This window comes from Macaca fascicularis, chromosome 7 (assembly GCF_037993035.2).
Source record: "Macaca fascicularis isolate 582-1 chromosome 7, T2T-MFA8v1.1".
Classification (NCBI taxonomy): Eukaryota; Metazoa; Chordata; class Mammalia; order Primates; family Cercopithecidae; genus Macaca; species Macaca fascicularis.
The window spans coordinates 7,269,428-7,292,235 of NC_088381.1; the positions used below are offsets into that span (position 1 = coordinate 7,269,428).

The following is a 22,808-nucleotide window of genomic DNA, read 5'->3' on the forward strand; positions in this document are numbered from 1 at the left end:
ATACAAAAAAACTAGCCGGGCGAGGTGGCGGCGCCTGTAGTCCCAGCTACTCGGGAGGCTGAGCCAGGAGAATGGCGTGAACCCAGGAGGCGGAGCTTGCAGTGAGCCGAGATCGCGCCACTGCACTCCAGCCTGGGTGACAAAGCGAGACTCCGTCTCAAAAAAAAAAAAAAAAAATTGATTTTATAATTCAAATAAAAATGCAAGAGAGCCAAAACAACTCTGAAAAACAAGTCATTAGAGGACTTAAACTACCTGACTCCGAGATTTATCGAAAGCTACAATAATCAAGAAATACAGACAAACAGATCAGTGGAACTGAAGAGTGTCCAGAAACAGACGCACATATATATGGGTTAGATTTTTGACGATATAGAGGCAATTCAGTGGGAGCAGCATGGTCTTCTCGACACATGGAGCGGGAAAAAGTGGACATCCCGCGCCACAAATGAAGCCCAGTCCATGCCCCACACTGTATACAAACGGTACCTCAAATGATCATAAAACTAAATGTGAAACCTAAAACTATAACGCTTCTGGAAGAAAACAAAGGAGAAACTCTTTGTGACCTCGGATTAGGCAAGTATTTCTGACATCTGACACCAAAAGCATGATCCACTAGAGAACAAATAAGTTGGATTTTGTCAAACTTTAAAATCTCTGCTCTTCAAAAGACACTATTAAGAAAATGAAAAGATAAGCCATAGACTGGGATGAAATATAACTGATAAAGGACTTGTATCCAGAATATGTAATTTTTCCATCTCAAACTCAATAATGAGAAATCACCAGCGATGGGCAGCAGGGCTGGGCTAGTGGACAGTATTCAAGGAAGTGTTCATTCTGAGCTTTTTAAAAAAATGTTTCTGGGTACATAGTAGGGGTATATATTTATGGGGTACAATATTTATGGGGTACATGAGATGTTTTGATACAGGCATGCAATGTGAACTAAGCATGTCAAGGGGAATGGGGTATCCATCCCCTCAAGCATTTATCCTTTGAGTTACAATCAATCCATTATATTCTTTAAGTCATTTTAAAATGCACAATTATCGGTAAGCTTCTCAAATAGCTCCTGGCGTCCACACCCTGTGTGACCCCCTCCCTCTGAGTGTCAGCTGGACTAGAGACTCGTTCCTAACCACAGAATACAGCAGGAGTGACGGAACCTCACTTTCACATCAAGTCATAAGAGATGGAGCTCTGTCTTGCTCACACCATGGGGCTCCTCTCACCCGCCTGCTCTGATGAAGCCAGTCGCAGGGGAGAGGACAACAGGAACCCAGGCCCTCGGCCCAGAAGTTCTCAAGGAGTTCAGTCTTGCCAACAGCCACTCAAGAAATGCCTATTTGCGGCCTCCGATTCATTTGCGAATAAGGTCACCAACAAGACTTTCCATTCTGGCTCCACTGACCTTAAAGCGATGGCTCTGGGAGTTCCACACCACCAGGTCGGGGAGGCCCCCTCGGCAGTGCCGGAAGTCAGCAGCCAGGCGCCTGCACACACCACTGAGCACAGGGCCCCCCAGGCAGGAGACAAGATCCTGAACACAAAACAGGGACAGTTAGCCACTTCCCTCGTGACAGAGAATGGAAATAGGCTACAGGGATCACGAGACGGAGAAAAGCTCAGTGTGTATGTAATTCAGTGCACATGGATCCCAGGCCCACCAAGCACTGTTCTGCTGCTTGTACTGGAGCCGCAGAGCCATGGCTGGAATCCCACTGGCAAGTGGTGGGTGACTGGTCCTCTTGTGGTCAGTTTCCAGGCTTCTGCCAGTGTGGCCATGCTGGGGAGCGCTGAGGAAAAGGGATGTGGAGGATGCACTCAAGAACATGACGGCACGGCCTCACAGAGCGCAGCAGTTGAAGGAACACGGGAGGTAGCCTCCCTGCCTCAGCCACAGGGCAGGCCAAAGAAAGCTGTCAACTCAGGGGTGGCAAAGGCATAGCTGGGGCTTTTCTAACACCCTCGTATGTTTCCATCACTAACAGTGGTATCGGGGCCGGGGAGATAGGGTATTCTCATATATATATATATATATGTATATATGCACACACATGCACATATTTACATATACACACGTGTGTGTGTTTTGATAAAGTTGCTGAAAAGACAGCACTGGGGCGGCGTTACTTTCTGAGCAAATCCTGCCATGCAGGTGAACCATTACCTGAGCTTGCTGAAGAGACGTGAAGCGATCCCAGCTGACAAGGGAAGCCACTCTGCCCTCCTGCTCCTGCCACGTGGCTGCCACCCAGGCCCGCAGGCTCTCCGCGGGGGCATCATGAATCAGCTGCAGCCTGGCCTCGAGGGCCGGGCGTCTGCTTGCGAAGAAGCTGTCTGTGCACAAGTCCAAGGGGAACGCCTGTGTCACAGGGAAAGCAAGCTGTCACACTGTGCCTGCAGACAGCTGTGTTCACCAGAGGACTAGTCAGTGCCTACGAAACTTGGAAACCGGCCAACCAACTGATACATTCTCTCTCTCAAAAGACAAGTCAAAGTTAATTGATATAAAACAATTTACTAAACTTGTTTTTTAGAGTAATAATTTGCAAAAACAGCTTTTCGCTGAGCTGGCTGGACCTCTGAGCAGGCAGATGTGTCCATGTCTGTGAGATCCTTGCAACAGTGCCTGCGACACGGCAGGTGCTTGGGAGGGCTGACGCTGACGCTACTTTATACCAAAGGTCTAAATATAAGGTGGAAGCTAAAGTTTAAAACTTCATATACGTACATCTTAAATTCTATTAATCAGATTTTAAAAATAAGTTATCACCTTGACCTGTGGATGGCCCAAAGGACCGTAACAGAGATGGTTTCTGCTGGCTGTGGACACACGGTGCCCAGGTGGGCGTGAGCCATGGATGTGTGTGGAAGGACCTCCTCGTGGGGCAGGGGCACTGAGTACCTGACAGGCATTTCTGAAGACATCCGGAATCCCATCCATGAAGATGATGTCCCACAGGAGGAGGCCACACAGAGTGCTGAAGGTGGACCCTTCGCCATGAATCCCTAAGGTCACACACACGAAAAAAAAAAAGTTTTACCTGTCTCTTCCAAAACACCACCATAACCTACTGCACACTCCATTTCAAGAAAATAATAGAAATATTTCAGATTCAGAAGCAAATCCTGTTTTTATGCCATTCCCAGCTCATTTTATACAGTATATATACAGAGCCTTAAAGGCAAAAATCTTAATAATCATAGAGAAATTCAAATGAACATTTCAAAGTCACAAAGCAGTGGTTCTCAAACTTTAGTGAATAATCTAAGAAACATGTTTAAAAGAAAAATAAGCAGATACCCTCCTCAGGCTCCGAAGGCTGGGACTTAGCAGGGCTGGGCTGACACTGAATCCCCATGCAGGCCCTGGCGCAGGAGCCACCCCTGAAGAAATGCTTCCCTGAGGGGACCTCCCAGGAGGCCGGCAGCAGCCACCTCCATTCTTGGCCTCAGCAGGTGCTGCTCTGATGCACCTCGTCCCCCGGGCACTACACTGCCCTAGCCCAGTGCTTCCAATAGTCAAGGCTTTTATAGAGACCTCTGGCCTTAAAGACCACCCACTTCAGTCCCCCTCATCGTGTCACACAAATGTTTTACTGACTGGGAGATGACTTGAGAGACAGAAGTCAGGTGCTGAGGGCACAGAGTCAGAGACAAGATCTGGTGTGGGATGAAGGGCTCAGCCTTGGCACAGCACACGGACCCGTGTCCCTGAGCAAGCCCCAGCTCATCCAGCTGCCCTCCAAGCCCATGCTTCTCTGCACATCAGCACACCCGACAAGGGGGGAGGCCGCACGGATGCCTCTCCCCACAGGACCACTGGCCAGAGGAGGTGCTGACCACCGGAGCCCCATCCTGACACGCCAGTACTGGCGGCGAAGCTCCCGTGGCTCGTCCCACCTTGACATGTACAGGCCCCAGCCCATCTGCACCAGACCACAGTGAGCGGGGTCGGGGCGCCGTGAGAGCAGAGCAGGCAGCCACGGCCTGTCATGCCTGCCGGGGTCACCTCTGTCCTGCGCTTCTGAGGCCGTGCTGCTCTGTCCTGGCTTCCTCAGTTCTAGCTCCTAATCCCTGCAGCCCGTCTCGGGGATTCAAAAGGACAGTGGTTCACTCAGGGCTCCTGGCTGTTGCCAAGTCTCCCAGGAGGACTTTTCTTCCTAGAACACTTCATGCTCTTTCCCAGCCAGGAGTGGAGCTGGGACCTGATTTCCAGTCAGCCTTCCGTCCTGCTGAATACACTGATGATCAGGCAGGAATAGAGAGGCTAGATCATTTCTGACCTCCTTTTTGTTTGTTTTGTTTTGAGACAGGGTCCCACTCTGTCACCCAGGCTGGAGTGGAGTGGCAGTCTGGGCTCACTGCAGCCTTGACCTCCAGAGGTCAAGAGATCCTCCCACCTCCATCTTCAGAGTTCAAGTGATCCTCCTGCCTCAGCCTCTCAAAGTGCTGGGATTACAAGTGTAAGCTACCATGCCTGGTTCGTTCCTTAACTCCTAAGAGGTCCCTGCTGTGCGTTTGTGTTATAAGTGAAATCATTTTTGATGCAGTCCTTCTGAGTAATTCAGAAATCACCTCCCGGAAGAGGCTGAGATCGCTCTGACACAAAATTCCCTGTGGCATAAAGCCTGGCAGCCAGAGTTCAGCTCAGTTTCACTGCATTGATTTTAATCAGGGAAAAATAGTTTCTACTCTGGGAAAGGAATCGTGTGTTTTTCAGGCTCATGGCTCAACTGCAAGCATTTCAGCGCTCCCACGTCCCAGCCTGCTTCCTCCTCCAGCAAGTGTCCAGTTTCCACATCTCTTGGGGCCTTGAACGGGCATTCTCTTCTTCTATTTCTAACCGTTTCAGGCCTACTGTATCTCTCTGTCTTCACTGGCATTTGCAAGTCTTCCCCAATAGCATCACCCTTCCCTGTAAGTAATAAAGATATTATGTAGATAAATCTCAACACTCATCAGAAAGAACCCGGGCTTTGTAAACTCCTATCTTGTAGTTGTCTTTCTATAGTACTTGTTAATCTTCTGAACACTCAGGGAATACTGAAATCATGTCCTGATTTTCACACATTTGAAAATACCAGTGTTTTTAACACTGCTAACCCTACAGCCCGGGCACAGGGAGAGTCCTGCCAGACGCAAAGGGCGGAAGGCTCAGTGGCTGTTTCCAAAAGCTACTAGCATGGGCCGCAGGGCCCCTGAGAGGGTATCTGGGGCCAGCTTCTAAAATCCCAGGGGAAGGGGCAGGAGACAACAGAAGGAAGACTGAATGGAACTGGGTGGGCCATGGGGTTGAGCACACTGCCCGCCCCCCGGCCCCGACTTCTGTACAAAAGCTTGTGCAGTATCTTCCATAACAAGAAGTTTTTATAAAAGAAAAAAAGATCAGAGCCAGGCCCTGTGGGACAACTACCCCGACCTACTCCCTATCATTGATAAGGCGAAGAATGGGAAGAAGACATCCCCAGCCCACAGCATCTTCCACTGTGAACAGAGGACGGAGAGAGGACCGCAGCCCACCGCTGACAGCCCATCCAGTGCTGCTGCTCATCCACCCAGGGCCGGATGCCACGAGAGGAAGCCTGCTCAGTTACCCTGGTCAAAGCCGCTGCGTCTGTAATGAGCCAGTGCCAGTTCCTCCACGGAGCACAGGACCGTGGTGGGGTCAGCGGCCTCCCCGGCCTCCATCACAAACACAGACTTGCCCATTCCACGCTGCGGGCACAGCCTGCCTGTGATGGTCACCTGAAACAGCAGCAGAAGAACATCTGTTAGCCTCAGGTCAGCAAAAGTCCCTGAAAACCTGCCTCTAGCATCCCAAGGACTGACCTCCCTAACCACAAAGCCAGTCACTAGCAGAGCACACAGCGTGGGGCTCACACACGCACACCTGCGGGGATGCGAGAGCTCGCTGGCCGGCCCTGGGAGAGCCTCAACCACCAGAACTGCTCTACAGGCCCCCAACGAGTAAATGAAACTAGCAGATGCTGAGAGGCCCCATTCAGGAGATCTGTCACTCAACCCAGGGTGTGACACCCAGCAGCCAAGTCTCCTCAGGGAGGAGGGCGACGGGGAGACTGGGAGCAATGGCCACACAGCCGTCTGGAACGAGTTTTAGATGATTCCGAGTCTAACAGAAAACACACACTCAAAACAACTCTTAGGTTGCTTCTGCTCCAGAAAAACCAGGCACACACGCCCAAGTCCAAAGCACCCAAAGGCTCTTTCCTCACGTGTTTCACATCTTGCACAGCCATTTCTGGGAGCTGCTGGAAGAGGCGCCTGAACTTTTTACAGCTCGGCGACTCCCGCAGGCGCACGGCTCGCTGATAGAGTGAAAGGCGGTGTCCCGTTCTGACTTCCGGATCCGCCAGCCCCTCTGTGATGCACTTGATAGTCTGGCAGAGAGCATGGCCACACATCAGGCTCCTAGAAAACCCCACGGCAGCTTCCATGCATTTAGTTTGACAGAAAAGCCCACTGTTTATTATTGAATTTTGCTGATTAGCAAATAAGCAAACAGCACCTCTAGAGATTTAGGCTGTTTCCTTAGATCTTATTTCGATGCTTTCAATGCATCCGGCAACCAGAGCCTTCGCAGTCAACGTGCTGGAGCGTGACTGGGCTGTAATCCAGGTGGACTGCGGATCCCAGCAGCCGCCCCTCACAAAGGGTGTGAACTTCAGGGATGCCTGACTTTACAGGAAAACTTGGCTCAGTGGTTCTCAGGACATCACCTAGGCAGCTTTGCAGGAAAACATGTGTCCCACCCCGGATCCACACAATGAGAACCTCCAGAGCAGGAGCCCAGCCGTGGGGGGGTGGGGAGGGGGGCACATCAAAGCTCCAGGTGAATCTCATATGCAGTCAGGCACCATGGAGCTGCTTCAGATTCCTTATTTACAGGGACAGGAGCCAAAGGTCTGGAGGAGTTACAAGTATTTCCCAAGGCAATTCAGAGTTGGACAAATCAACAAATACAGAAAGCCACAAGGAGATACCACTTCACACTTACTAGGATGGCTATCATCAGAAACATGGAAAGTAAGTGCTGGCAAAGAGGTAGAGAAACCGGAACCCTCACACATTGCTGGTGGGAATGTGAAACTGGTGTAAACACTGTGAAAAACAGTTCCGCCACTCCTCAAAAAACTCAACACAGAATCACCCCAGGACCCAGCAATTCCACGCTAAGGTATTCCCAAAGGAACCGAAAGCAGGGTCTGAAACAGGTTCATGCAGCACTCTTAAAAATGGCTGAAATTGGCCGGGCGCGGTGGCTCACGCCTGTAATCCCAGCACTTTGGGAGGCCGAGGCGGGCGGATCACAAGGTCAGGAGATCGAGACCACGGTGAAACCCCATCTCTACTAAAAATACAAAAAATTAGCCGGGCGCGGTTGTGGGTGCCTGTAGTCCCAGCTACTCGGGAGGCTGAGGCAGGAGAATGGCGTGAACCCAGGAGGCGGAGCTTGCAGTGAGCCGAGATGGCGCCACTGCACTCCAGCCTGGGCGACAGAGCGAGACTCCGTCTCAAAAAAAAAAAAAAAAAAAAAAAAAATGGCTGAAAAGGTGGAAGGAACCCAGCGTCCATCGACCGATGAGTGGCTCGGAAAATGTGGTATCAGATGCTACAGTGGAAGTGTGTTCGGCCTGGAAAAGGAACGGAGGCCTGACACGTGCCACGATGCGGGTGAAGCTCAGAAACATGATGCTGAGCAAAATACCCCAGATGCAAAACCACAAATATCGTAGGATTCCACTTCAATGAAATGAATGAAATGAACGGCACAGTCACAGGCACAAAAAGTAGATGAGAGGTCACCAGGGCTGGGGGAAGGGAAAGCGGAGCGTAGTTGCCTAATGGCTGCCGTGTATCTGTTTGGAGTGATCAGTGGAGAGGCAGTGGTCACACGTTGTGAGTACCATGAATGCCACTGAACTGTACACCTAAAAATGGCTAAAATTTGCCAAATTTTAGGGATGTTAAATTTATTTTACCACGACAGAAACATAAAAAGTGAAAGAAAAATAAAATCCAAGAAATTGAAAATCAGTGAAGGCTCAAGCCATCCGGAGTTGGGTGGCTGAAAGGAATGAAGATGGGAGAATGAGACTCTGAAGGGCACCCTGTTCGCTGGCAGAAGACGGTGCCGGGCAGCAGCAGCCTGGCCTCGGAAAGGGAGGGCCCAGCTGGCTCCACCTCTGCCCTGGCCAGGCCTGGGCTGGCTGCAGGGCACTTTGCAGGAACAAGCACTCAGCGAGGAGATCAACTTCCTTGGAGACTGAGGTAAAGATGAAAGAACACTAATGAAATAATAAGAGCTGTGAGTGTGACCAGTAAGACCTCTGGGAACAGGTTAGGAGGAACTAGGCTTAGCTTAAATCTCAAAAATAAGCTCAGTGGCTTGTCTACCCCCTAGCAGAACTGTGAACGGAGGGGAAATCTGTACTCTCTTGAACTTTTATTTCATTGAAAGAAAGGTGACAAACACAAGCTTTCTCCTTCTGTATTTGGTTCTGGGCTACCGATGCTTTCTCTTGCTATTTCAGCCTCAGTAAACACCGAGTGGTAAGGAAGCCCCACGCCCTCCTCCATGAGAGGAAATAGCTTTACTGGCTCTTTCCCTGATACTTTAGGTAACAAGGCACTTTTTCAGTTTACGGCAATAAAAACAAGATGTCATATTTCCTATCCCGTGGTCATTTTTTTCCACCCCTACATCACCCCGATTCACTTAATGGGCCACTGAAAAAATCAAAAGCTCCCAGAGGCACAGTCCCCTCCATTCAACTCAAATGCAAGGCTGGAAGAGAGACAGGGTGGGGCCTGCTGGCGGCCACACAAAGAACCACTGTTGCTGCCTAGCCCAGAGGCACAGGCTCTGCGGCGTCACCCTGCCTGCCTGCAGTGGCCACAGAATCCCTGCGCTTCCAAGTGCCCCCAAGGTCGCCACCACAGGGAGCACTGGTGCCTGCTCAAGGTCAAACAGCGCTTCCCAATGGCAGAGCCAAACACCTCACAGAAGCACAGAGTCACGAATAAAGGACCTGCAGTAAGACAAGGAAAGGAACGATTTCTCGCCAATCTTTCTACCTGGAGACCTGAAGACCCTGTGCCACAAATGAACAAAGTCACCATTTCCAAAACAAACGCCTTCCTTGAAGGCACTTGCTGACAGCTGAGTCGTCGGACTCTCCGTCTCCCTTAATTCCTAGATCCTGACTCCTAAATCCCAGCACAGAGTCCACAGCCGGCCCATCTCGCCAATCAGCGGAGAGAAGACAAAAGCTTCCGTCGCCCAGGCTGAAGCCTCTGTGCTCAGGCTGCGCTGGCATCCCTGGTATTTTGGGGTTGGGAGAACACAGACAAAAGAAGAATGTTAACAAACGAAATACATGTTGTAAGACTTTAAGGCATTTAAGTTTGCCATATTTTAAAAGCTGATTCCAAAATGAAAAGGCATTTCAGGTGTGTTTCATTACTGAATACCGGTTCCAGGCGCTTCAAGTGCTGGTGTAAGTTCAGGGCCAGTCGATCCCACCACCGGCCTCTGCTGTCAGGACAGTAAATTCTCTGAGACAAAAGGCTTTCAAGTTCTCTGACGGCTTCCTATTGCAACAATAACAAAGAAAGCTCGTTAGATTCACAAAAAATCCAGCTGTAATGACATTTACAAGCCCATAGGATTGGTAAAGCCTATTTATAATGCGTATCTTTCCGTTCTACAATGAGGCCAAGGACCCGGAACTGACAGGACAGGGACTTTGAGGTGCCTTCTGGAGTGGGTGTGAGTTCCCTGAGGCATCCTTACTTTTCACCGGGTCCCTGCCGGCTGGCACTGGGGTACAGACATCTGTGAGTGCTGCAGAATGTTCTCTGCAAACCAGTCAACCAGTGCAGAGTCACACAGAGTCAAGCTCCAGGCAGCTGAGCACTGGTCACAGCTGGCAAACCCACATACTTCTGGGAACACAGTAGGTCACAGGACCAACTGCAAGAGGGATTTGGGGTAGGCAGGAAAGGAATTAGGGGTGTCCTCATACAAACACTTCAACTCAACAGGGAGACTCTCTGGTCTTAGATTATGTACAGACTGTTCGGTCATTCTGTTTGTTCATCCTCTGTGGCTCATGGACGTCTTTGCAATATGGAATGATTTACCCCAAAAAAATGCATAAACCTCCATACACATGCAAGTTTGAGATTCACAGATTTCCCCAAAGCCCACCCATCGATCCCCCGGGATGCACAGACCACACGCCAAGAACCCAGCTTCGCACATCCTCTTTGTAAGATCCCATTTTCTTTTCTTCTTGTTTTTCATACGTATATTTTTGACCATGCCTGGTCTGGAGATAACATTTTCAATATAGAAATATCAAACACAACATAAGTGAAATCTAGCAATTTCACAAAGTTTAGTATAAGGATATGACAGATTTCTGATTTGTGATTATAAATTATCTCCAGACAATCCATGAGAGCTGACAGGGAAGAGTAAGGAAACGGGAGATTTCTCCCTCAGGGATTTCTGGGACCTCCCAAGTCTCACACGGAGTTCTGAAAAAGACTCAGGCTCAGGCTGCAGACCTGTGGGGCACCCTCCAGGATGCTGGCCGCCACCCCCAGGCTGTCCTGGGACACAGATTCATCAACACACAGGCAAACAGAACAGCTGTCCGTCTTCACCTTCTTCTCTATACTAATCCAAGAGACAGCGGGCTGCCTACATTAAATATGCCCTCGTTGGCCAGGCACAGTGGCTCACACCTATAATCTCTACACTTCAGGCCCCCCACTTCAAAGCATCAGAGGTCAAGGTGGGCAAATCACTTGAGCCCAGGAGTTGGAGATCAGCCTGAGCAACATGGTGAAACCTCACCTCTACTAAAAATACAAAAATAAGGCAGGCATGGTGGTGCATGCCTATAGTCCCAGCTGCTCAGGAGGCTGAGGCAGGAGGATGACTTGAGCCGGGGAGGTAGAGGCTGCAGTAAGCTGAACCATGCCACTGCACCCCAGCCTAGGTGAAGAGTGAGACCCTGTCTCAAAAAGACAAAACAAAACAAATATGCCTCCCTTATATTACTGTGTGCTAACCAAATAAGTAGAAAACGCTGATCCCGACAGCTGTCCCTTATGTGCTTAATGCCGTCAAATCAGTAATGGGGCACGGGGGAGGGGAGGGGGACAGGGACCTGTGCTCTAACCTCATACATGTGAAGTCTCTGCAGTATTTCCACAAACAGAGACAAAATCCTTGTATAAATCCACCCAACAGTAAAACACCGCAGAAAGAGTGGCAAATCTTCGTGGCATCTAAAATGAAGACATATACCAGGAGTTTAATAATTTGGTTCATTTGTTATAAGACAATAATAAGAAGTGACAAAGACTGAATTCCTATCTTTTAAAAAGATACATTCTAAATAACTTTCAGTTGTGTACAATTTTCTATACCACAAACCTACATTCTCACAGCCAGCTGCCACGTCCTAGGTCACTCAGACAGTGGAGGAAGATGAGAACTAGTCATTCTAAACCAGGGTCAGCGAACTCCGGCCCACAGCCAAACCCAGGGCCTGCCACCTGATTTTCTACGTCCTGCAAACTAAGAATGATTTTTACGTTTTTAAATTGTTAAAATAAATCCAAGAGAATAATACACTTTGGTAGATGAAAATTATATGGAAACCCAAATCCGATGTCCACAAATGAAGTTAACTGGAACACAGCCAGGCTCATTCATTTGCATACATACTTCTTGTGGCTGCTTTTGCGCTACAACAGCAGAGTAAATTTGGTGCCACAGAGACCATACGGCCTGCAAAGCCTAAAATATTCACTATGTGACCTTTTACAGAAGTTTATCAACCTCTGTTTATAGTAATCTAACTTCCTGTGATTTTTAAGTCAATATTATTTCTTTATAAATATACAGTTGACCCCTGGACAACATGGGTTTAAACTGCACGGCTCCACTTACATGCAGATTTTCTTCTGCCTCTGCCAACCCTGAGGCAGCAAGACCAACCCCTCCTCTTCCTCCTCCTCTGCAGCCTGCTCAATGTGAAGACAACAAGGATAAAGGCCTTCATCATGATCCACTTCCACTTAATGAACAGTGAATATGTTTTCTCTTCCTTATGATTTTTTTTTTTTTTTGAGATGGAGTCTCACTCTGTCACCCAGGCTGAAGTGCGGTGGCGCGATCTCGGCTCACTGCAACCTCTGTCTCCCAAGTTCATGTGATTCTCCTGCCTGAGCCTCCTGAGTAGCTGGGATTACAGGCACCTGCCACAACACCCAGCTAATTTTTGTATTTTTAGTAGAGACGAGGTTTCACCATGTTGGCCAGGCTAGTCTCGAACTCCTGACCCACCTCGGCCTCCCAAAGTGCTGGGATTACAGGCATGAGCCACCACGCCCAGCCCCTTATTTTTTATTTTATTTATTTATTTATTTATTTATTTATTTAAGACAGAGTTTTGCTCGTTGCCCAGACTGGAGTGCAAGGGCGTGATCTCACCACAACCTCTACCTCCTGGGTTCAAGCGATTCTCCAGCCTCAGCCTCCTGAGTAGCTGGGATTACAGGCAGGTGCCACCGGGCCCGGCTAATTTTGTATTTTTAGTAGAGACGAAGTTTCTCTATGTTGGTCAGGCTGATCTCGAACTCCTGACCTCAGGTGATCCGCCCGCCTCAGTCTGCCAGAGTGCTGGGATTATAGGTGTGAGCCACCGTGCCAGCCCCCTTATGATTTTTTTAATAACACATTCTTTTCCCTAGCTTACTTCATTATAAGAATACAGCATATAATACGTGTACCATATCCAATGTGTGTTAATTGACTATGTAATCGGTAGGGCTTCCAGTCAACAGTAAGCTATTAATTAAGTAGTGCGAAAGTCAAATGTTACATACAGATTCTTGACTGTCTGAGGGGTCGGTACCCCAACCCCTGCGTTATTCAAGGATCAACTGTATATCCTAAATGATTTTTTGAAAGTGGCATCTGAAAATACTAATTTTTCTCATCACTATGTAACAACAAAGGAAAAAATGTCTTAAATATTGAAGATGTTTACCATTTTCAAACAAGATAAAAGATCATGTGCTGTGTGCCTGGAACTCTGAAGTTCGCTTGAGCTGTCTTTTGCAGAGTTTGTAACACCTACTTGAATGTCCTTCAGAAGAACACACCTACCATGCTTCCCACATTCGTCCTGCTACTGGCTTCCCTCACGTTTCAGTTCAGCTCACCAGTACTCAGGGAGGCCAACACCCCTACAGATGGCATGCGACAAGCCAAGTATGGGGTTGGCATGTGTGTTGCCCAGGGATCTGAGTTATATCAAATTCACTTTAAACCTTCAGACATTTCCTTCTATGGCACACAGCACTTTCACTCTAGGCAAAGCGGGTACAAAATTCAATTCCACAGCTGGTTTAACCACAGAGCAAAAGGAGTACATTCTTCATGAAGAAAGCTACTGTGTTTGGAACAACCTGGTCAATGTATAAATTTTGGCAGGCACCTAGAAAAACTCTCACCTCAGAGAAGGGTGGTTTTTCAGTCTGTTCCAATCCCTTTTTGCACACTGAGCGAGCTCCTTAGCTTCTTCCCAGTTCCCGTTGGCCATTGCGGAAGAAATGTCACTCAGCATGTGCGTGGCTGCTGCATATCTGGAGGAAAATGCCATCCAAGTTCCAAATAAGAATAAGCATTCCCATAGAATGACCACATCCTAGCCACTAGATCTCACTCTGAAAGGCAGAAGTGTGTTTTTTAAAATATGAGGGCCACTTATATTTTATTCTAGTAATAATTTCTCTTAACTAGATCACTGGAGTGGCCCAGAACGGATACAGAAAGCCCAAGTGGAAAGATAAAAACATTTGTGCTGTATCATTACATAACATGTTCCATTCTATCAATGTGATATGGATCAGCTCATCCTTCCTGATTCTGGCACTCATCCATTCACTCATTCAACAATGTGACAGCAAACATGTAAGCGACGTCAGAATTACAGTCAGATGTAGATCTGATGATTTAATCATTTACAATCAGAGCCAGCCAGAGGGGATGCTGCCCAAGCTAAAAGGATTACCTGGAATATTTCAAAATAACTAAGGGATGCTCTTTGGGAGATGGCAATGCTGAAATGTTACAACTTAGCTTAAGAAAGACAATTTTTCATCGCTCCTTTAGCTACCAAAACAAAGACATTTGACCAGCAAATTCTGTTAACAGTTTGAGTACATGTTCATTGTATTTTGGTCTCATATCTAAAAGAAAAGCCTAAAGCACATAATATCAGTATGTACAAACACTGTAAAGTAAGAGTAAAGAAACTGCCTCCAAATGTCAAATTTTGCTCACAAATTCTTAGATCTAATTCTTTTATAATACGCTGCTCATTCAGTTCCATGGCTTCAAACACTGTCCATATCCCACTGACTCTCAAAATGTTGACTTTTTCCAGGCCGGACCCATTCCCTGAGCTCCTGACGGCAAGTCCAATGCCACACACGACAGCTTCAACCAAACAGCTGAAGAGCACCCCACACACTGACGCCTCCAGCACCAATCCCCCTCAGTGGATGGCGCTCCACCCAAGGCAAACACCAGAGCCATCCTTGATCCACTCCTCTCCTTCTCGCCCACATCAGGATCAAGTCTTGTCTTTTCTGCTTCCAAACCGCCTCACACACATTCACTTCTCTCCACTGCCGCTGCCACCAACCCAGTCCTGGCCACCCCCCAATCTTAGCCAGGGGTCTCCTGAGCTCCTCCAACTCAGCAAGCTCTCTCCTGCCTCAGGGCCTGTGCTATCTCGTGGCCGGGACACAGGCGCCCAGACCCTGACACGGCTACCTCATTCTCATCCTCAAGTCCCACTTCAAATGTCACCTCTCCAGGGCCACTCTGTCGATAAAGAACTTCTCCAGCCTGCCTCTCAATTATCACAGCACTTCTCACACACTTGAAATATTGTTTATTTTCTATCTCCCCAGGGAAACATAGCCCCATGACGGCAGGCTCTCTCTTGTGCACTGCTACAACCCCTAACCAAGTCACATAATAGGTACTCAACACTCATTTGTACTGAATGAATGAGAAAAATTTTAAAAGGATAAATTATCTCAAGTACAGAGGTAGACAACAAGGGTTTCCTGGCCAGGTATCACATTACCAGATATTGTATACTATTACCTTTCCAGAAGTCAATTAAATCCAGTTTCATTTACATGTTAAGGCCCTCTGCTTAACCAAGGGAGTTTTCATTATTTTTATTATTTACAGCACACTTACTTTCTAGAAAGAATGAGATGCCTTTTCAACTTGTCAACCGTGGTTTTGTCATAGAACTTGGGTATAACATTAATAATGACAATTAAAATAATAATGAACATGTAGTAGGCATTCCTCAAGGCCAGGCTCTAAGCACTTCCCATTCACCCCACCCATGTCTATAAAAATATACTATTATTCTCCCCATTTGACAGATGAGGAAACTGAGGCACAGGGTGGGTTCACAGTTCATTGGTATAGAAACTGGAACTTGGCTTCAGAGTATACATTCTCACAAGCCAGAAAAACATAAAGCCAATAAAAACAAAAAAGGTAAAGAAGATATGAGACAACTGAAAACAGGGTAAGAAGAAATAGTCTTATTAGAGATTTTTACTAAAAAAGTTATTCCAATTGAACACAAATAAGATACTGAGCTTCCTGACAGCTAAGGTAAAATGGGCAAAATCAGATTATACTGACGCTGCTGTGATCCAAAAATTTCAGTAACTTACTTCTTAAAGCACATGGCTTTCCTAGAAACACTTCAAGGACTTTCCTAAAAGCAAATATCAGAATCAATTTTGGTTAAATTTGAGTCAGAAATCCAAATCAAGAATCAAAAGTGACATTTTGGGAAATCCAAATTAATTGTTTTTATCAAAGGTTTTTTTTTTTAAGGAAATTCACATTTTTTTTCTGTAAGACCTACACTATTCTTTCTTTTCAAAACCTGCTTTTTAATACTGTAATCCCATTATTTGTCTGGCATCTATCATTATTCTTAATTAACATAAAATTGCACATATTTATGTGGCACAGTATGATGATACTTCAATGCATATATGCAATGTATAATGATCAAATTAGGGTAATTAGCATATCCAGCACCTCAAACTTTTCAAAAAATGTTTTAGAGATGGGGTCTCATTATATTGCCTGGGCTAGTCCTGAATTTCTGGACTCAGGTGACCCTCCTGCCCCAGCCTCCCGAGTGGCTAGAAATATAGGCATGTGTTGCCATACCAGGCATTGCCTCAAACATTTATCATTTCTTTGTGTTGGGAATATTCTAAATCCATTCTTCTATTTAAAAATATATAATAAACTGTTGTTATAGTCACCCTACACTGCTACAGAACAAAAGAACTTATTCCTTCTATCTAGCTGCACTTTTGTGTCTGTTAAGCAACCTTTCCCTGTCCCCCTCCCCTCTATCCTTCCCAGCCTCTGGGAACCACTATTCTACTCTCTACTTCTGTGAGATCCACATTTTTACCTCTCACATATGAGTGAGAACATGCAGTATTTGTCTTTCTGTGCCTGGCTTATTTCACATAACATACTGTCCTCTGAGCTCATCCATGTTGCCACCATGAGAGAATTTCATTCTTTTTTATGGCTCAATAGTACTCCATTGTGTATATATACCACATTGTTTTAATCCATTCATCCACTGATGGACACTTAGGTTGATTCCACATCTTGGCTATTGTGAATAGACTGCAATAAACATAGGAGTACAGATATTTCTTCAATATACCAATTTCTTTTCCTTTGGGTATATACCCAGTAGTGGGATTAGTGGATCACATGGTAGTTCTTTTAGTTCAGAAACCACTTTTATTGGACAAACCAAATTTTCACTAAATCCATGTGCCAATATAAATTAGTGAAAATTTCTAATATCATCTGTATATCTAATTATCATATGTATGATATACAAGTCATTAATAGCTTTACCTAAAGTGTTATTAATAAGAAAACATTCATCTTCAGTCTTGTTCATACCAACAACATATTCATAAGCCAAGTCTGTTAAAATGTCTGTGTCAAAAAATACAGGCCAAGGGCGGTGGCTCATGTCTATAATCCCAGCACTTTGGGAGGCCAAGGTGGGCTGACTGCTTGAGTCCAGGAATTTGAGACCAGCCTGGGCAACATGGTGAAACTCCATCTCTACCAAAAAAATACAAAAACTAGCTGAGTGTGCTGCCATGTGCCTGTGGTCCCAGCTACTTGGGAGGCTGAGGTAGGAGGATCACTTGGGCCCAGGAGGTCGAGGCTACAGTGAGCCATGATCATGCCACCGCACTCCAGCCTGGGCGAAATCCTGTCTTAAATCAAAACAAACAAACAAACAAAAAATACTCCCTTCCAAAGGTACTTGGAAACATAAACCAGAGAAAGTTTTTGTAGTTCTAATTCAAAATTCCTTGGGTTTTGGCAACCATAATCTCAGCACACTTCTACATTTTCCCTATAGTCATAGAAATGTATATAAGTGGGGCAAAAAGTGATTAAAAACTGTTTTGGCTGTGGACTTATGTCCAAATGTTTCTATTTTGGCTGGAAAAAAATAATAAAACCTTTTACTATATTATGAAATACACATATAGATATCATAGTGAGCTAACATCATCTTACCTGATAAGATCATCTCTGTCTTGGAAGATTTGGGTTTTCCGATTGATGGTGTAAGTCGGAAACTCCATTCGGCCAAGGTTGACCAACAGGACCGTTGAAAGCTGTCCCTGACCTCCACAAGCGGCGTCTTCATCCTCCATGGAGTCGGTCAACGAAAACAACAGCAAGATCCGGGAAAACACAGCCCTGGGGCCTTTACAGATTCGTATTGACTGTCCAGCCAAGGCTTTGGCTCTGAAAAATGTACAATGTAGAAACAACTTTTAGCTCTTTAAGCATTTGGATGTCAGATTTTACAAATTATTTTCATCTAAAATAAAGAGAAATGACATTCACTATTTTAAACACTGGAGCATTACTTAACTGCTCTGGGACTGAGAGCTCACCCAGGGATACACAGGAGTAAATGAATGTACATCTCCAAATGGTTCCACTCATGGTTTTGCTTCCTCAGCCACAAAGTAGGATGGGGTTTACCCTGGTCATGAGTGCTTCACATACCAGGAAATCTTTCAGAAAAGTATCACCTAGTCAACATGAAGCAATTCTCAATTTTTTACTCAAGTGATGATTTAGATTAAATAATGGTATTTCTTTAAAATGTCATTATCAAAGGCTCTGGGCAAAACATCGGATTTTGTGTACCAAGATGTGGTGCAAATGTATACACCACAGTTTGGTGCTGTTCTCTAATGCAGCAGTCGGCAACGCTTTTGGCACCAAGGAGTGGTTTCATGGAAGAGAATTTTTCCATGGACTGGGGTTGGGGGAGGTATTTTGGGATGAAACTGTTCCACTTCAGATCATCAGGCAATAGATTCTCATAAGGAATGCGCAGCCTAGATCCCTCACATGCACAGTTCACAATCGGGTTCGCATTACTGACAGGAGGTAAAGCTCAGGAGGTCATGCTGTCTGGCACACTGCTCACCTTCTGCTGGGTGGCCCAGTTCCTAACAGGCAATGGATAATTATCTGTCCCTGGCCTGGGGCTGCAGACCCCTGCTCTAGTGTACAGAATGGTCCAGCAGCATCTCTATTCTAGGATAACACTGGAGTGAATTCAGTTCCATTCTGGATGTCTGCAAGGTGGGCTTGGAGGTCTAAATTAAACCCAGGACCATGTGGGCCCTCTGACTCTAGCAGCTTAGACACCATCAATAGCAGGGTTTTTCAGCGTCAGCACTATTGACATTTAGGCTAGATAATTCTTTGTTGTCAGGGGCTGTCCTGTAAATTCTAGGATGCTCTGCAGTGTCCTGTCCTTGGCCTCTATTCACTAGATGCCATTAGCTTCATCACCTCCAGTACTGACAACCAAAAATGTCTCCAGCTGATGCCAGATGCCCCCAGTTGAGAACCACTGGCCTAATGAAAGATGTCACACCCTCCTGGTGCAGAAGCTACTAAATCAAAAGCAGCACTGCATCCCTGAGGATGTGGGAGAGATGAGTGCCACCATCACGGAGTTGAAGGGGAAGAGGTGGGATTCCTATTACACCACCACTGAACTGAGAGCCACTCATCTACAGACTGCCCCAAAGTACCCATTTCATCCACCTCCATGCAGAGTCCCAGGGACGCCCCCAGTGGACACAGCCTCCAGCCTGGAAAAGGAAGCATTAAACGCAGAAAACTAAGCAATGACTCCTGCAAGGATTAAAAAAGCATAAATAATGTGCCTTTTCCTGTCTTCATTATAACAGCAGAGTAAGAGCACCAGGCAACTGCCCTGAAATTCCACTGCTGGGCTTTACATCAGAATGAAAAAATAAAGGACAACCTTAAAGGACAGTGGTTTTTACTAGAACTAAAACAGCCTTGAGGATTCTATTTTCCTACAAGTCCAAAGTCAGTGATAAAATACATTCATCTTATTTATTTTAGCTGTTCTATGTTAAGTGTATATACCAAGAAACGGTTGCTAGTTTTTTGTTTTTTTTTTTAAGATGGAGTCTCGCTCTGTCACCCAGGCTGGAGTGCAGTGGCACGATCTCAGCTCACTGCAACCTCTACCTCCCAGGTCAGGCAAGTCTCCTGCCTCAGCCCCGCAGGTAGCTGGGATTACAGCCACGTGCCACCATGCCAGGCTAATTTTTGTATTTTTAATAGAGACAGGGTTTCACCATATTGGCCAGGCTGGTCTTGAACTCCTGATCTTGTGATTCACCTGCCTCGGCCTCCCAAAGTGCTGGGATTACAGGTGTGAGCCACTGTGCCCAGCCAGAGAGCTGCTAATTTTGATGTTTACTTGCCTATAAAATGTTACATATAAGGTTAACATCAAATACTTAAGAAATACAATTAGATAAAGAAAGGACTTAGAAGACATTTAACATACCACACAGATGAGGATTCTATACTTCTCAATTAATTACAAATATGTGATTTATTAAAGTACTTTTTAAAAATCTGTAATACAAGCTTTTTTGAAGTGTTGTATTGACGTTTTTCTTAATAATGTCTGCCTTATTATACCTATGTTTCATTAAAGATTAGTATTTATAGCACCTCCCCAACAAGGATGGGCTCATAACAACTGAAATATACCAAATAAACATAGAAAATAAATAACAACATCATTTTAAAGTGTTTTTCAAAAGCATCCTCTCATTTCATCCTCAGTGACTCCAGAGTAGTGAATTCCCAGACTAAAGTTGATATAGTTTGATTATATAAATAACATGGGCAAAAGAAATCAATTCTAAAAGTTTTTATAATTTTCAAATGAAACAGGTCAAGGGCTTCTCAAGGACAAAAGAAGCCACTCACAGTGTTTGGTAAACTGTTATGTTTACACTCATGAAAACTTGCACATTAAGACTCCCTGATTATACTTTGTTTAGTAAACAAAAACTTTACTAAAATAAAAATTTGACTTAATAGTTTAGCCTAAAATCCTGTAAGAATCACTTAAAACTGTATTTTTCTCAGAAAATAAAATAATAGAATTTACCAAAGGCCCCACTGCCTTCTGATTTTTCTTGGTCATGGAAATTAACACAGTGTTATGACAAAAATTTTGAATAATAACCCAAGAAAGAATCCAGGCTATTGCAATTAAGACTTTTCCGGCCTTCTCAATCTAATTGCAACTGAAATATACAATTACAGTTAAACCAAGTATACAATCTACTGTAAGTTAATATGTGCTATCAACATTTTAAACGTTTTTACTGTAACGATAGCCAACAAAACCTTTTTAAAATCACTGCACCAATTCCAGGCTTATTCTTGCCCCAAGTGCAGACTGAACGCTGTTTGGCCAATTTGAGAAAGGCGTCCACCAGCTGCTGTTTCTGTCCATTGGGATTCACCAAATGGAAGGTCTTGGCCAGGGATTTTAGTTCAGGAGCAGAAAGGAGTTCAAGCACTTCAGAGAGTTCTTGCAACTCAGATTCTGAAATGGTTAAAAAAAAAAATTTTTTTTAATTTTACTATTTTCTAGCTTATTCCCTTAGATGAAAATAAAATGAAATTCTACTAAGAAAATTTTAATTAGTTGCCCAAAACAATCATTAAATGTGGAATTATTAACATATTAATAATGCTATCATATCTCTTAAAAAGGGTTATCGAATAATAGAATTTCTCACTAAAATCTAAAGGAAAATGTGACTAAAATAAAGGCACACATGGATAGCCATTATGGTTTGGGCATCTCAACACTTGCTTGGAATATATACTCCCTGCCTTTCTCTTCACGAAACCCCTACAAAACGGGACCTCTCAAACCAGGTCAGAGAAACTGAGCATCGGCCCTCTTCTTCCCACAAGAGCCTCTCTTGCCCACTCGGCATTCGTGAGCCTGTTTGGCTACTGTGGGCCCCGACACCAACCTTGGCCTAGGAATTCGGCTCAGTCAGACTTCACTGGTCTTTGCCTTCAAGGCTTCACAGTTTAGGGCAGTGCCTTCTTCCCCCATTCAGCAAATATTTATTGGGTGTACATTGTCTGCCTGGTAATGTTCTAAGGTCCCGGGCATGCTACAGTGAAAGAAATCCCATCCACAGGAGCTAGCTTCCCAGCATAATAATTAAATGAATAGGCATATTTATCAGGTGGTAATAACCGCTCTAAAGAAAAACACAACTTGGGGAGGCAAACCGAAGCTGGCAGGAGGCTGGCTGCATTTCACATTGTACAGTCAGGCAAACCTCTGACGAGGCGACACCACGCAGAGGTGAAGGAAAGGAGGACTCTGCCACGTGGCCACGTGGTAGAAACTGACCTGGGTGGAGGGGAAAGTGCAAGGCTCTGACACAGGAATGCGCTCATGCTGGTGAAGAACACTGAGGGCTGGGTGGCCGTGGCAGAGAGCGAGAGGGACAGCCAGAGCCAGGCCCCACAGGGCTGGAGCATAGGTGGGACTTGCACTTGATTGAGTGCCACAGTGAGCCACCAGAATCCTGGTTTTGTTGCTCATTTGAAGGTAAGTCAAGGCTCACCCACAGCAGTCACTTGGCATGCCTGTCAGACATATGAATTTATGGAATCTGCACATTTTCCAAGTTGGGTGGGGACTGAGTATCAAGTCCCCAGGTGACCCTGCTGGCACTGATGTGTGGGAAGCGCTGCTCTGCAGAGGGTCCTGTGTCCCACCACTAACCGTTCACATCCAAGCTCCTTCACTGAGCTTTTATGCCTCTCCCGCAACTTTCCCCACCCCACCCCATCCGGCCCCACCCTAACAATCACCCTAACACACTTCCTGCTCACTTCGCTTCATCCCACTTACTGCTCCCCACAACAAACTCTGCCCCAAAGAAACCATCTGGCTGATTTGCTTATTTTGGTCTAAAATGTCGGCAACTTGAACCGAAGGCTCACATTTCCCTTTCCTAATATAGTACAATTTTGTGCCCAGTACATGGGTAGGTACTTAATGAATGCTACTGACAAGACAACGGAAGGTATCACTGCAGAAGGCAGACTCCCCTTAGTGTTCACACAGGCTTAAAGCAATTCGACAACGCTTCAGGCAATCAGCATAATCGAAGAGCTGTCTGTGTGTGAACGGGGCGGGGGGCAGATGAAGTACTCCGAGGCAATACTGGTTTCAAACAAC

At 45.8% G+C, this 22,808-nt stretch overlaps 1 protein-coding gene across 22 annotated transcripts in view; it reads right to left on the reverse strand.

Annotated features, from left to right (window-relative positions):
• Positions 1 to 22,808, reverse strand: part of FAN1 (FANCD2 and FANCI associated nuclease 1) — a 40,601-nt gene that overhangs the window by 12,406 nt on the left and 5,387 nt on the right. For 9 of the 22 annotated variants that reach the window (XM_073995382.1, XM_073995383.1, XM_005559047.5 and 6 more), the window contains exons 4-13: positions 20,939 to 21,140; positions 17,741 to 17,974; positions 13,570 to 13,701; positions 11,226 to 11,334; positions 9,505 to 9,624; positions 6,246 to 6,410; positions 5,607 to 5,757; positions 2,915 to 3,018; positions 2,177 to 2,371; positions 1,418 to 1,546 (exon numbers count right to left, since the gene is read on the reverse strand). In XM_073995382.1, coding sequence (XP_073851483.1) covers positions 1,418 to 1,546; positions 2,177 to 2,371; positions 2,915 to 3,018; positions 5,607 to 5,757; positions 6,246 to 6,410; positions 9,505 to 9,624; positions 11,226 to 11,334; positions 13,570 to 13,701; positions 17,741 to 17,974; positions 20,939 to 21,140 — 1,541 coding nt within the window. Of the gene's footprint in view, positions 1 to 1,417; positions 1,547 to 2,176; positions 2,372 to 2,914; positions 3,019 to 4,746; positions 4,928 to 5,606; positions 5,758 to 6,245; positions 6,411 to 9,504; positions 9,625 to 11,225; positions 11,335 to 13,569; positions 13,702 to 17,740; positions 17,975 to 20,938; positions 21,141 to 22,808 lie in introns of all 22 variants that reach the window. The other 13 variants (XM_073995387.1, XM_073995385.1, XM_073995389.1 and 10 more) reach the window with 4 other exon arrangements.